This window comes from Neovison vison, chromosome 8 (assembly GCF_020171115.1).
Source record: "Neovison vison isolate M4711 chromosome 8, ASM_NN_V1, whole genome shotgun sequence".
Taxonomy (NCBI): domain Eukaryota; kingdom Metazoa; phylum Chordata; class Mammalia; order Carnivora; family Mustelidae; genus Neogale; species Neogale vison.
The window spans coordinates 109,436,690-109,452,269 of record NC_058098.1 but is presented as its reverse complement, the minus strand read 5'-3'; the positions used below and the strand labels follow the sequence as shown (position 1 = coordinate 109,452,269).

Here is a 15,580-nt window from a genome sequence, read left to right as displayed (position 1 = left end):
CAGATTACTTAAATTTTTTTTTAAATAATAAAATTAAGTTTTAATTACACAATAAATATATAAATACAGATTCCTGGTTTTAAAATAAAGATTCTGTAGATAAAGGCAAAGTCCTCTTTTAAAACTTTTTAACCTTATTACACAAGGCTTGGTTTGAAGATGGTGTATTTATAGCTCAGTGTAAAGAAAAAGTGGCTCAGTGTCTGAGGTTTCCTTGGACCTTGACCTTTAGAGGGCAGTATAGCAGCACTAACATACTTGCTGATGAGTCAGGCTCCCCGCACAGACTAGAACGTTGCCGAAAGGTTGAAAAACCAAACCCAAACTGTCATATTGGACTGACCAGTCAGACTCTTCGCACACAGCCCGGAATAAAGCTAGGTGGCTTAACAGATTATAAGTGCCCCCCCCATTGTCATTTGTCATTTGAGGGACAAATCAGAGTAACATCTATTCACTTTTATTAGGCACTACAAGTGTTATTGGAGCCCTCACTTGTGAAAGATGGGAAAGAAAGACTGAGAGATAATCATCTGTATGGCTGGAAGCCTTGTGAATGGAAAGATATTGAGGCTGATTCAGAGAATTGTGTCCTCCTTGCAGCTCTGGCATTTTTTTTCTTTTAAGGTTTTATTTATTTATATGAGAGAGAATGAGCATGAGAGGGGGAAGGTCAGAGGGAGAAGCAGACCCCCTGCTGAGCTTGGAGCCCAATGACCTGAGCTGAAGGGAGTCACTCAACCAGCTGAGCCACCCAGGCGCCCCCAGCTCTGGCATTTTACTTGACTGCAGTCTTACGTGAAAACTTACCTTCTCTCCAAGGCATCTGGGTGGCTCAGTCAGTTAAGTGTCTGCCTTCAGCTCAGGTCATGATCCTGAAGTGCTGGGATTGAGTCCCGCATGCGGCTCCCTACTCAATGGGAAGCCTGGATCTCCCTCTGCCACTGCCCCCTCTCTTGTGTGCTCCCCCTCTCACTCTTAATCAAATAAAATTTAAAAAACAAAAAAAAAAAAACACAACTTATCTCCCCCCTGCCACTGTTTCCTTATCTCTCAGATGGGTAAACTTGTATTCCATGAAGTACTTTAAAGCCTCTTTGTATAGCTATCTGTGATCATAATATTATAGAATTAAGAGAAACTTCAGCACTTTGATGAAGTAAAAACTAAGGAATTATTAACGATGAAATATTTATATTGGACTTACTCTTAGAAATGCTGCTCATCTGTGGAGAAGTGGGTAGGTAGCATCTTCAGTTTCATCACACGCTGCTTTGCATGTAAATGGCATGATTGTATTATGTATATTGACATGTACACAGTTGGACAGGTAAAAATATTATTTCATGTGTGTTACAGGGAAGAAATGATTCCCCTTGGGGACGGAGACATTAGGACCATGTGCCCTCTTCTATCCACGAAACCTGGAGAATATTCCTATTTTAGTCCCCGTACCATGTCAATGTGGGCTGGCCCAGATCACTGGCGCTTTAGACCCCGACTCAAACGTATGTACTTCTAAGTTTGAACATCTGTACTTCCAAGTGTGAACTTTAAGCGATAGTGTTGATGATCATCCAGTGTCCACATGACTTCAAACAGAGGCCATACGTGGGAATGACCACAGGCTTACAAGGCAGGACTCTAGAACTCTGAAGGGCCTTGCCAGCATGATGTGTTTTACATTCTCTCTTTGAAAAGAAGGAATTAATTAGCATACTTGTAATTGTGTTTTGTTAGCAAGACCACAAATCAGAAGTTAGGGGTGAAACTAGATGTATGATTTGCCTTTCCTGATGCTTTTATGCTCAGACAAAAATGTGAGCATTTTTGTGGTTGGTAAGAACTTGCAAAATGGGTACATAATATTGTCCACAGAGGTGAACAATGTGACATCTGTGTTCATTTCTGCAGATGATGCTTCCTCCAAATCAGAGAACAAAAAGAAGAGTACAAAGAAGGATTTTGAAATTGACTTTGACGATGATATTGACTTTGATGTATATTTTAAAAAAACAAAGGTTTGTGCTAGATCTAATAGCCTATATGCTTTTTAAAACTGCTCTTTTCACTCTTTTCAGATTTTAAACAATTCATTACAAATTTAAGTTTTAGAGTAGATGGATGGTTTCATTCTCCCTCAAACTCTAGAGGAATTGAAAAATAGCCCTGAACTCAGTGGCAGGTAGAATCAAGTTTAGAATATTAACAATGTCTAGCGAAATCACTCTTTGCTACAGAACTGGGCACTCTTGACGGTAGGCTAGTGCTGCCCAAATCCTTCCCAAGCTGCTTTAAAAAAAATTTTGTTTTGACCATTCCTTTTTTTTTTTTGACCATTCTTACTAAAATTCCTGGGGTGCCTGGGTGGTTCAGTTGGTTAAGCATCCGACTCCGACTCTTGATTTTGGCTGAGATCATGATCTCAGGGTTGTGAGGCTTGCAACAGGCTCTGTGCTCGGTGTGGAGACTGCTTGAGATTCTCTCCCTCTGCCACTCTTCCACTCCTGCCTCATGTGTGCTCTCTCAATATCTCCCTTTCTCTCAAAAAAAAAAAGAAAAAAAAAGTTTTTGTTTTTAATTAACAGGCTTCTACTATTCTGGCCAAGTCCACTTTGGAGAACCAGAATTGGAAAGCCACCACTCTTCCCCCGGATTTCTTCTACGAGACAGATCATCTTGTCCAGCTGCATCTCAAACCAGGCACCAGGGTAAGACTGTTCCTTGGTTCCTCCAGGCTGCTGCTGTCGAACGTGCTGGTAGCGTGGGAGAAATCAGATGGCTGGCAATGTTGACTACCAGCCCGGGCCTTCGAGGAAAAGGAGAGCGCAAGGGGAGGGGAAGGTGTTAGCCAGGGGCAGTCACCAGGAAATGCAGCAGGTGTAGCTGCATTCCCAAAGCTAAAGGGAAGCTTTCCCAATATTCCCAAAGCTAAAGGGAAAGCTTATGGCATAGACGCAGGTTGGAGATTTGGATACTTCAGCTGGTAAGACTGCTGGGTGGCCGCTGAGGCCTTGGTGCTGAAACGCTAGGGGGATAAACAGTCTTTCATTAAGGTTTTTACGTGGTGATAGTTATTTCTTGATTCTCTCCCTTTCTCATTCATGTTGTGGATTCACTAGCCAGTTGCTTTCCCAGGGCCACACTGCGTTCCTTACAATCCAGGTGTAGACACGAGCCCCACTGTGACTTATGGGGTAGTGTGGGTGCCAAACACCTGACTGTGCAGTCCTCAAGGGAGTTATCTAGAGCTGTGCCACCTTCCTGGGCTCTGTCGAGGCTCCTCTTTCTGATGAGCATCTAGACCACCCAGGGCTGGCCCCCAGTCGCTGTTCCCCTCATCTGCCCGTGGCTGCTTCTGGCGATGCTGGTCGCAAGTGCGTGTCACCGTTGCCAGGGTTACCAGGCAGTGGTTCCTGCCAAGTTCCCTTTTATCTAGACCCTCTGCTCACTTGCTTTCCTTGGGTGTTCTGGTCTTGTGGTGTCCTAGACACAAACTGTCTTTATTTTCCTCTTCCTTATTCTGCCTGCTTCTCTACAAGACATTAATGATATGTATACAGTTCTCCGGATTCACAATTTCCCATTGTGTTTTTATAAACCAACACTAATATATTTTTCCTTTTAATCAGTACTGTTTACTTAACAGAAATACTCTTAAAAATGCAGAAAGAGATACAGAGTTGCAGCAGTAGTAGAAATAATGGCTGTGGTCAGTGTTGGTTAGATGCTAGCCGGGTCGTGTTCTAATGGGAAAATGGGGCCCTGCGGCAGAAGAGCAGGACAGAGGGACAGTGGACACTGCTACCAAGCCTTACCCAGCCTGGAGCTCCTTTCTGTGGCCAGGAGTTACCCAACCCCCTTCCCTCAAGCCCTTATCAGGAGCATCTGAAGACTGTGGCCTTCGGTGGGAATTTGCATATTAATTCCAGGGGCTGTAGTTTTGTTGTTTATAGTAGAAGAAAGAACTTCTGCTTCTGATTGTCCACAGGGTCAAAGTCACTGAGTGGTAGGGCAGCCAGGCAGCAGGAACTGAAGATCCCTGCCCTTCCACCAGGGCTACACGGGGATAATGACTATTAAACACTGGGAACTCTGGAAATTAAATGCTGGGTTAGTAAGCACTATTTGGCTACAGACCGTACAGATCAACCATCCAGTTTAATTATCTGACAGGCGGATTCTAGTAGCAACCTGCTGATAACATGAGGAGGTCACAGCCCCTTTCTGAAACACTTCTTGTATGGACAGTTTCGCGTGTGCCTAAAGGACAGTATCCTAAATGGGGAGGGATTTAGAAATGGTGTCATATGAGGAACTGAGGAAGAAAGAAGACTTAAGTCAATAAATACCTATTATTGAATATTATTTTTGGATTGTGTTACAAAAACATTGTGGGGGGGGGTTTGGTTTTTGTTTTTGTTTTTTGCCTGCTTTTGGATTATATCATTGTAGTAGAATATTCAGTATGCTTTGTAAACTGAATACCTTCAGCCTCACTTCCTTTACCCCTCTAAGGACCTATTAGCCAGAGCGCTTCCATCTCCATCCAGTTAAACAATAACCTTGTTGTTTAACCCTTAAACTGTCCTGCCCCCCTTCCCCCAGGGGTCTTACTTAAAAACAAGTCCCAGAAGACAGTCCCAGGTAACAAAGCCCAAATACAAGGGTGGTTCAGGCCAGGTGGAGACATCCAATCAGTGGGGGGAGGGGGTGACATACTGTCTCCCTAGTTACCAAGGAGTATGGCCCCACCCTTTGGGAGCCTTTTGGGCGCCAATTCTGACCAAGGTGATAGGCTAGTTCTAATATCTACTAGGGTAAATTGTAATTCAATTGGTCACTTATGTGTGACCTAACATGACTGTGCAGCTTTCTCTGTGTGTTACAATTTCATTGGCCACCTGTGCGTGGCCAGGCCCAACCACATGGCCTTTGCCCTTAAAAGCTAGTCTGTGAAGCAGAGAAAGGTTGCCCTCTCTGTAAGAGGCACGGCCCTGAACATTCGGTTTGATTCTCGATGCTTGGCGCGGAATCAAGTTTTGCTTGACCTTTGCTTTGTATCAGTCTCGCTCCTTTAATCACAGACCCATTGCTGGGGGACCTTTCACCCCAAAGACACATACCCCAGGTAAAAATCACTGGTCTAACGGGCAGCAAATATCTGAAGGGCTGTGGTCACAGGCATTCCCAAAAGAGGAGGGAGGCTTATTCTGTGAGGCTCTGGAAGGCAGAACAAGGACCTGGGGGTGTAATGACGGGGGGAAGAGCTGGATGTTTCTCCCTATAGCTATATAGGGAGCAGCGATTGCCCCAGAAATGGGACAGGCTGTCTGTGAATTAAAATCATGAGTGGGTTTTCTCTCCGAACTATTTGAGCAGCCGCAAGTTGACTTCTTTTCAGATAGCTATAGGCAATTCTGTTGGGGTTTTTGTTTTGTTTTTTGGCAATTTTGTTTTTAATGAACCCTTTTTAAAATGAAGTTGTGTGCAGACCTAATTGTAAACGAGCTGCTCTGGTTTATTTGGGATGGATGGCCTCCAAGCCATGGGGCTTGCTCTAGGATGGCCTCCAAGCCGTGGGACTTGCTCTAGAATGGAGTTGTGCAACTGAAGTTGTCGGGATTAGATGACTTCTCACGGCCCTTAAAACTCTAAAATTCTGTAATTCTAGGAGCTTGATCATAAGAACTAAGGTTATCATCCAACCTAGGTTGAAACTACTTTTCTAGAAATTGCTTTCTGCAGTTGTTCTTTCCTTCATTCTAGTTACTTAAGACTGCCCAAGGTCAGAGAGCAGGAACCGAACATTATGAAGAAATTGGAGACTATGATTACAACAACCCTAACGACACCTCCAACTTTTGCCCTGGATTACAGGTAAAAGGAGAGAGGAGTTCTGTCTTTTCTCATAAGCAGAAGAGCCTTTTCTATTCCCCATCTCCTCCCTTTCCTATATGGCGGAAGACTGTAGGAAATTCTGAATTGGAGAGGAGGGTTATGGCTGCCTGCCCAGCCCCCCAGGCATCAGGAAATGACAAAAAGCTGAGGAAATAGCCAAAAGCTAGGCCTGCTTTACTTCAAACCCTGTATGTGGAAAGTGAATGGTCATATTCCAATAAACCAGCCAATGTCTTTAGCCTGTGCAAAGCACTTATTTTGACTATTTTGGGATTTCAGAGGAAAATACTCCTCTTGCTTTTAGAAACTAATATTTTTGTCTAGGGGGATAGGACATTCAGACATGTGAAGATGGTGGGGTCTGAAAGGGAAAGGTCTAGGGGGTAGATTCAGGAGACTGGGCTTATAGCTCTGATTTTGGTTGTTATGTTGTGAATTTGTATAAGCCACTCTCCATTTTTAGATCATAGTTTAGACTAAATAATTTTATGAGTCTACTAATAAAATGGCAAATGTAAATAACAGAAAGGGAGAAAATATTAGGTCTCTGTGTCCCTTTGGGGAGAGGGACAAGAACTGAAGAATAGCTTGTTCACCTTGTCATCTTCCTTGGAGGAGAGTTGGGTGGTTACCTTTTAGTGAAAATCCAGACTGACCGCTTGGCAAGTGCTTCTCACATTTTTAGGGAGTATGAGCTTCTCACATTTTTAGGGAGTAAGAGAGCCTGCTTGAAAACCAAGTCCTGGGCCCCAGCCCAGAGATCTGATCCATTCCTGCTGGTCTTGGTCCAAGAACGACTTTTTCACAGCTCCCAGGCAGGACCCCCACTGCAGGCTGGAGACCTCTGACACCTCTTGTGCTCACATCGGGTGAAGCACGTGGGTCAGATCTCAGGTGTTTTGGAAATGCTGTCCATAAAATGAAATCTGAAATTGGCTAGAAACCAAAGGGGACACTGGCAGTTGTGATTATTCCTCCTACCTTGCTCTGGAGGTCTTAGTTAGCAGATACCTTCTCAAAGGGCTTATGTGTAACCGGAGGGTCACTGGAGGCACCTAGAAGACCATCCTAGGCTTGACTCACATAACGAACTCTCAGGTGCTCTGCTCTTAATGTGTAAATAGAGTCTTTTTCAAGGATACTCCAAGCTCCTGCCAAACTTGAAGAACTGTTTCCTTGCCCAGGCTGCTGACAGTGACTATGAAGAGTCGGATGACTTATTTGTGGGACCAAGTGGGACCTTTGACCTTACATCCTGCCATCCACCCAAGACAGCACAAGAGAATGGTGATGTGCCTGAAGTCCAAGGATTGGACATCACCACTTATGGGGAGTCAAATCTGGTAGCTGAACCTCAGAAGGTAAAGGTGAAAGCCAAGAATTATGTTAGATTGTTTGCCTGAGATCTATTTAACTTTCCTCCTGTATGAAAGTCACATTGGTCTGGACTTGATTTTTTGTTTTTTTCTTTCTCAGTTTTAACCTGCTGCTCTCCAAGTGGCTGATTCTTAAATAGGGTCATGTTGAGAATGAGCTGATGGCTAATTTAGTTTGTGTGGAACTAGCCATCTCTTTAGAAATGGTGATAAACCATATGACTAGAAGCAAAGTGGTAAAGTATGTGAATGAAGGCTGCAGGCAGGGAAAATCGGTTTCTGTGCTGTTTGGGTGAGGCTGGCCATTTGGCTCTGGCTCAGTCCATGAAGCAGGCCACTCTTGATTTCGGGGTTGTGAGTTCAAGCCCCGTGTGGGGTGTAAGGATTTCTTAAAAGTAAAATGTCTTTTAAAAAGAAAGAAAATCTTGGCCAGATTTAATTTATATGAAATGATGATGCATTAATCACCTGCACACCAGGTGACAGGCCTAGTGATTTCATATCCATTTGATTGGCCTAGCTCTTCCAAGCTAGAATTCCAGCTGAGTCTTTTTTTTTTTTTTTAAAGATTTTATTTATTTGACAGAGAGAGAGATCACAAGTAGGCACAGAGACAGGCTGAGAGAAAGGGAAGCAGGCTCCCTGCAGAGCAGAGAGCCCGATCCAGGTCTCGATGCAGGGCTCGATGCAGGGCTCGATCCCAGGACTCTGAGATCATGACCTGAGCCGAAAGCAGAGGCTTTAACCCACTGAGCCACCGAGGCAGCCCCCAGCTTTGTCTTTATGTAGATTGTACTTGGGCGCCAGGGTGGCTCAGTTGGTTAATCGACGGCCTTTGACTCGGGTCATGATCCCAGAGCTCTGGGATCGAGTCCTATATCAGGCTCCCAGCTCCATGGGGAGTCTGCTTCTCCCTCTGACCTCTCCTCTCATGCTCTCTCTCTCTCTCGCTTTCTCTCTCTCTGTCAAATAAATAAATTTTAAATATCTTTTTTTTTAAAAAGGTAGCTAAAAAAATGTAGATTGCATTTGATCAACAAGAAATTAGATTGAAATGAGGGACTCTGTTTTGGCATATCCAAAGGAAACTCTGTAATTCCTTTGATCAATACTATATCAGAATCTTTATTTGAACTCCAGACTTTATGATTTTACAATGGGTAGATTATAAATTTTTCTTTAGTTTGCTTAATTTTACTTTGTCGCATATCTATTTTAGGTAAATAAAATTGAAATTCATTATGCCAAGACTGCCAAGAGAATGGACATGAAGAAGTTGAAGCAGAGCATGTGGAGTTTGCTGACAAAGTTCTCCAAGCAAGCAGACACAGAGGTAACATGCTCTGCTTGCTCTCCAGGTACCCAGCATGTGGGAGGGGAATGGCTCATGATTAAGGCTCCAAGATCAACAGCGAATACAGAAAGCATTCTTTCAGAAACACAAGAAAGACAGGGCACCTGGGTGGCTCAGTCGGTTAAGTGGCTGCCTTCAGCTCAGGTCATGATCCCAGAGTCATGGGATCGAGTCCCGCATCAGGCTTCCGGGTCCATGGGCAATCTGCTTCTCCCTCTGACCTTCTCCCCTCATGCTCTCTCCCACTCTCTCTCTCTCTCTCAAATGAATAAATAAACTCTTAAAAAAAAAAAAAAGAAAAAGAAATACAAGAAAGATCTCACACCTCTGAAAGTGGAATGAACCAAGTATCTGAACACACAAATCACACAAAAAGTGATACAGATGGTAAACTAGTGCACAGACATTATTTAGCTTTGCTGGTCATCACAAAATACAAACCAAAGCGATTTCCACTGCTTTAGCGGTTAAGCAGAGTTTTAGCACTTTAGCAATTAAACAGAGTTGAGGAAAAATTTGGCGTATATACTTACTGCTGGTGTGATTTAGGTTGATGAACCACTGTTCTGGAAAGCAAATTCTAGCATCTCACATACCATAAAATGTTTAAGCCCTTTGATCTAATAGGGAGACATATTCTAAGTAGAAAAGAAGTATAAAAAAAATTATTATTATTATTATTATTATTATTTTTTTGCTGTCAAATTATCTCTCTCTCCTTCAGAACAAGGTGAAACATTGACCAATTCTTTCCAGCTGAATGGAGCTCTTAGTTAACCAGAATCCTTCCATCCTTTCTTCTGGACCTCTTCTGTTCAGACAGTGTTCTGAGCTTTTTCGGAAAACTCTGCCTGCTCTCTTAAACCTTCTCCTGCTGGCTGAGAAGTGAAAATCATGATTTGATTGAGGACCCTGAGTTGTGTAGTCATGGTTATCAGATAAAGCTTCAGTCATATTCATAAAGTTTTATCAACTAAACTGAATAGGATACAAATGTAAGAGAAATGTGCTTTTTAAGAGGTATGAACGGGGTTCTACTTAAACTTCGAATTCAAATGACTTATAATACCTTGTCCTCTGGTTATACCTGGTTAATGAAGGATTTATTCTTTTTTTTTTTTTTAAGATTTTGTTTGTTTATTTTAGAGAGAAAATGAGCATAAGAGGGGGAGGGTCAGAGGGAGAAGCAGACACCCACCATCCACCTCTGAGCAGGGAGCCTGATGTGGGACTCGATCCCTGGACTCCAGGATCAAGATCTGAGCTGAAGGCAGTCGCTTAACCAACTGAGCCACACCAGGCATCCAGGATTTATTCTTTTTTTAAAAAAATCTTTTATCATGAAAATATTCAAACAAGGTGCCTGTGTGGCTCCATTGGTTAAACATCTGACTCCTGATTTCGACTTAGGCCATGGTCTCAGGGTCCTGGGATCCAGCCCCATGTCAGGCTCCACCTTTAGTGGGGAATCTGAGGATTCTCTTTCTCTCTCTCTGCCCCTCTTCCTGCTCACACATGCTCTCTCACTCTCTCTCAAATAAATAAATCTTTTTTTTTTTTAAGATTTTATTTATTTATAAAAAATTAAAAATTAAAAAAAAAAGATTTTATTTATTTATTTGACAGACAGAGATCACAAGTAGGCAGAGAGGCAGGCACAGAGAGAGAGAGAGGAGGAAGCAGGCTCCCTACTGAGCAGAGAGCCCGATGCGGGACTCCATCCCAGGACCCTGGGATCATGACCTGAGCTGAAGGCAGAGGCTTTAACCCACTGAGCCACCCAGGCGTCCCTAAATAAATCTTTAAAAAAAAAAATATTTGACAGTATTCAAAAGCAGAAAGAGCATAGTATAGTAAACACCTTTTTCCAATAGTTATCACTGTTTTATCTGTACTATCACCTATCCTGTCCTGTCACCCACTCCTCTCCCTGTGTACCCATTCTGGGTTATCTTAATGCAAATAGCAAACATGATATCCTTTGATAACTGCTTGCCTTAGAGATTATGGATTCTGTGCTGCCCTTGGTTGAAGCTAAGTGATCATGGCTTTTGTTAGTTTGTATTTTTTTACTTCAGAGGAGCCCAGAACCCTCTTTGCAATTCTTCCTTTACTGGGATTATACTGGCCATTGATGTCCACATTTACCATAACTTCATCAGTGTCATGGTCCAGGGCTGTGGCACAGGGTCTCTTTATGGGTCCCTTTTCTTCAAGATGTAACTTAGAAAACGTTTTGGTTTCATTGTAAACTCTTTGGAGATACAACTTCGAAATTTATGTTGCTTTCTCAAAAGTGAACTGACCGAGAATGTCTAAGTGTCAATATCCTTCTTCTGTTAGACAAACCACAGTGAAACTGGAAAAGAGGACCCAGTGAAGGTGGCTGATGAGAAGATGCTCAGCGGGCTCACAAGGGACCTGCAGAAGAGGTACGAGCCGGTGAACGCGGGGGTCTCCCCGCCCCTTCCTCCAAGCCCCGGCTGAGTGTGCTTCAGCCTGAGCTGCTGGTGTGACAGATCCTCACACCATCTGCTGTTTCTTGTTTTTGTTTTTTTTTTTTAAGATTTTATTTATTTATTTGACAGAGATCATAAGTAGGCAGAGAAAGAGGAAGAGAAGCAGGCTCCCCGCTAAGCAGAGAGCCTGATGTGGGGCTCGATCCCAGGACCCTGAGATCATGACCTGAGCCGAAGGCAGAGGCTTAAAGCCACCCAGGCGCCCCCATCTGCTGTTTTAATACTCGGGGCAGTTTTTCTGTTTCTTCTTTGCATTGATAAATGACTTAATATAGACCAAATTTTTAAAAAGACATATAAAAAAAAAAGCGTTTTTCTGCACCATTGGCTGGAATGGAGCAAGTGACATTTTATTTCCAAATAAGAAACTGGAAAAACCTGCTTATAAAATGCATCTGAAATATTTCTTTGTTTCTCATTAGTTTGTTCACTGGAAATGTGTGTTCTTAGTTGTTGAAAGAATCTTTGTTCCTAGAACCACAGTGACCAAGCTAAATACTTGCCTCTCTGTTTTCCAGCCTTCCTCCTCTCATGGCTCAGAACCTCTCTATACCTCTGGCCTTTGCCTGTCTCCTACACTTAGCCAATGAAAAGGTAGGTAAATTTGGTATACAAGGGAGTAATTCTTTATTTGTGGCACCCTGTTTGAGGTTTTTTCTAGATCTTTCCTGGGCAACCTCACAAGACATCTTAAATACAGTTGATATACAATAGTTTCAACCCCAGAGGATTAGCCAGGCACTTAGAAGAATCTTAGAAAAGGGCCATTGGGTATGATTAGCAATGAAAATAATGAGGAGGACCCAAATTGAAAAATTTAAGTGCTGAATTGTAATCTATCAGTTCCCAGCTTCAAACCATAAAGCACTTTGATATCATTGCGTGTCAAAGGCTTTAAAGGCCAAATCCTACTAATGCCAAAGTCAAGACACTTGGAAACGTGGAGAACAGAGGGGACAGAGGACGAAAAGAGGAAGATGTAGGAGGAAGGAGTCCCAAGACATGGAGGCAGTGGCCAGCCAAGCTGGACCACCAAGAGCTGTGAAGAAAAGCTTGGGACCAGAGTGTCACATCGGGAGCCAGGAGACATGCCAACTGTGACAGCGGGCCAGGCTCTGCAGTGCGCCACGCCAGCTGCAGAGCTGAGCAGCTGTGTCGGTTCCCAAGGGAGCAGGCAGGGACCCCTCTTGTCAAGAGTTTGCTAGTGCCACCCTGGGCGGGCAGCCAACTGTGGCAGCCAGCAACAAGCCCAGATGAAACTTGATATCCTTTGTGTCCCGAGGCCCTGGTCCCTAACGCAGATGTTGTCACTGAGACAGAGCATCCCTACCCTCGCTGCCCTCGTGTATCACCAGTGTAGATACTGATCTCCCCCCGGCCCCGAGCTGAGAGGGGTATCTTAGAGTGTGGCACCTGTCTGAACACCAAAGTGTGGTTTGAGAGGGTTGGTCGGATTGTACTGGAATGCTAGCAAGAGCAGGTGCTGTAGAAGTGCCTGGGACTTCCTGTGTGCCTATGTCTGCCCTCTGCCCTCGTGATGAAAGTGCTGCGGTGATGATCGGCTCTGATGATGACATGTCTCTTTTTGTGGCCTTGCTCCCAGGCTTTCACTCCTGTCTGTCATCAGCCCCTCTGGTAATGAGATCCCTGAGAAGTGCGGTGTGACAGCACTCGGGACGCAGGGGTGGACGCTGGGTCCTCAGGGCCAGCAGGGTGCAAATCGTTAGCCAGAGCGGAACCACTAGGAACCAAGCTACAGATGTCACACTGTGGGGTGCGGGGGGTGATTTCAACTTTCCGTCGTTAGCAGCACAGGAAGGTGCCCTGGCAAGGGCGGTATGGTTGCTAAGTGCCAGCAGGTTGGGCCTGCCTCGGGACCCAGTGATGGGGGAGGTACGCTTGTGGCAAGCTTAGGCGAGAGGGGCTTCGGACAGCCATTTCATCCTGCGGGAAACAAGTGCCCAGCTTGGTGGGGAGTTCACAGGGTGGGTGTGGGGGTGTCAGGTGGGAGGAGAGCTGTGAGGTAGGGAAAGGCCTGCACAGATGGGAGAGAAAGGCCTGCGCAGATGGCCAGGGATGAGGTGATGGGTCAGTGAGGGGGAGGGCTGCAGGAGGCCACACACGGACACAGACACGTTTAACAGTCACGTATCGTGTCTCCTGGTGGCTATCCACTTCTCTTAGCTCCTGCCAGAGCAAATAGTTTCACTCTTGGGCCCTTTACAGAGAGAGGTTGTTTCGGGCACCAGTGCCCAGGAAGTCTTTTTGCATCTTTCCCCTGCAGGTGGCAAGGATTTGGAATTAGCTTTATCCTGCAAATTATATTTGCTGTAACGTAATTTTCTTAAAGTCCCGGGACAAACCTCATTCTTTATAGTTACTACCCTGTTGCCTTGATTAGAATCTATGTTATGATTTCTGTATGTTCAGTATGCTGAAGTTCACGTGTTTGGTCTTTCTTCAGAATCTAAAGCTGGAAGGAACTGAGGACCTTTCCGACATTCTGGTGAGGCAAGGGGATTAAGTTTGCCTGAGAAAAGCTGGCAGAGCAGGGCTCATCGCTCCTTCAGTGACCAGGACGTCTGTGGCCTGGGTGCTGCCTAGCCCACTACCAAAGAGTGGCTGTTTTGTCTGTTGCTCTTCCCTTCTCTCCCTCAGTCGGGGAACCAGACCCTGAAGCTCCATCTTTGATTAAAGTTTTCCGCCCTGTGGTGACCACCTAGCAGGGAGGAGCTGGTGAAGATACTGTTCTTGATTGGGAAAACCTACATCCATACTTTGTATCCATGTCTAGTTTTTGTCTCCTAAGTTGATCTTTGTTATTTTCTACACTTTCATAGACAATAATTTCCCAGCAGGTCCTGGTTGTCTTTAAACAGCTGTCTAACCCTTGTACATAAAACACATCATATGTGCACTTACAAATGTATATATATATATTGTGTAGCCTTAAAATAAAATCATTCGAAACAATAATGCATGGCCAAATATTTTAGTACATTCTATATAAGTTAGAGCTGGTCCTTTCCCTTCAGTGGGGATGCAGTTAGTTAGCTAGATGATACCCATCTGTCCGTAAAGGCAGGAAACACTTAAAGGCTGAGAGGATTTGTCTTGTGGCAGAGGAGAGGAGAGAGAAACCAACCATTGGCTGGAGGTCACATTTCCAAATTGGGACCCTTGGACCTATGAATTATGCTGGCAGATGATGGTAGTAAAAATTGCTAAGCTTTGTTAAGGGACAGTTACTAGTACCTTCTGTGGATCACCTCACCTAGACTTCTTAGCGTCTTTAAGAGGAACATACTCTTCTCACTCCCTTTTTACACAGAGACATAGGTGCTTCAGAGTAAAGGAACCTGCCTAAGGGCAGACGGCCATCAGAGACTGGCCTTGAACCAAGTACTGTGCTTCTGAAGTCCTCGTTCTTAGCTGCTGTGCCATATGCTGCTCAGATCATAGGCTTTGCTCGTAGATGTTGATCAAAGTAACTCTGTCCTTGGCAGGTTCTGGGTCTCTGCCCGAGCACCCTGTACCATTCATTAGGTAAATAGAGATCTTGGATCAGAAGCAGTGGGGTATGTAATTGGAGAAAACTCTTGATCATAAAGAACTTGCTTCAAGTCAAACACCACACAAAACAAAACACTCCCCACCCCTGCCCCCAGAAGGTGCTTCCCAATTGGGTCCAAAATGTCACCTGCTCTGCTATACTGAGAAGGTAGTCTTGTGAACATGCTTTAATGGAAAAGGGGATGATGCTGTGGGAGTGAAGGGGGTGAAGCCTCCCACACCCTTCCCTATGCCAGCTGAGTGCTGCTTCTGCTCTGCTCTTACTCCTGGGAGTGCCCTCTCTGCGCAGCACACTTCTCTTTTGTCCCATTTCCCAGGGATGATTCTGTTCAGTGAAGCAAAGCAGAACGTGTTTCGCGCATGTCAGGTGGACCAGATGCACCGTTTGTGTCTGACTAGAGAAGCAGAGTGCTGTTCTCTGGGCTCCACTCTCACCAAACTGTTTGCCTTGGATTCTTCCAATGGTCCTGAGTTCATCACATTTTATTCTTCTGATTTATGAAAGAGAAGGTGGTGGTTTCATTTGGATACCTTCATAAGATTTCCACATGAGCATATCCTCAAATCAGGGAAGAAAAGAAAAACCTTTGTTGGGTTAAATGGGACAGTATTGCATCTGTATCTCTGGCACAGGCTGTGTCGTGCCTCAGTGAGTTGATACTTCAACGTTGTTCATTCTGGATGAAGTGTTTCTTCATGTTTATATTGCCCCTGCCCCATCTCTGCAATGATAATTCTGACTGCGTAGAGCAGCAGTGGGTAGTGGAGGTGGTTGAATTTCCAATGTAGATAAACTTCCTTTGTCCTTTGGGGACGGCTGACGGGAAAGTTTCCTTTTGGAGCTCTGCTAAGCAAGA

The 15,580-nt window shown here is 44.4% G+C and overlaps 1 protein-coding gene across 1 annotated transcript in view; it reads left to right on the top strand.

Annotated features, from left to right (window-relative positions):
• Positions 1–14,110, top strand: part of NCAPH (non-SMC condensin I complex subunit H) — a 35,078-nt gene extending 20,968 nt beyond the window's left edge. The window contains exons 10-18 of the mRNA XM_044261666.1: positions 1,360–1,508; positions 1,915–2,021; positions 2,589–2,711; positions 5,770–5,880; positions 7,086–7,262; positions 8,497–8,610; positions 10,975–11,063; positions 11,669–11,744; positions 13,615–14,110. Coding sequence (XP_044117601.1) covers positions 1,360–1,508; positions 1,915–2,021; positions 2,589–2,711; positions 5,770–5,880; positions 7,086–7,262; positions 8,497–8,610; positions 10,975–11,063; positions 11,669–11,744; positions 13,615–13,674 — 1,006 coding nt within the window. The 3' untranslated portion in view covers positions 13,675–14,110. The remainder of the gene's footprint in view (positions 1–1,359; positions 1,509–1,914; positions 2,022–2,588; positions 2,712–5,769; positions 5,881–7,085; positions 7,263–8,496; positions 8,611–10,974; positions 11,064–11,668; positions 11,745–13,614) is intronic.
• Positions 14,111–15,580: the final 1,470 nt, after the last annotated feature.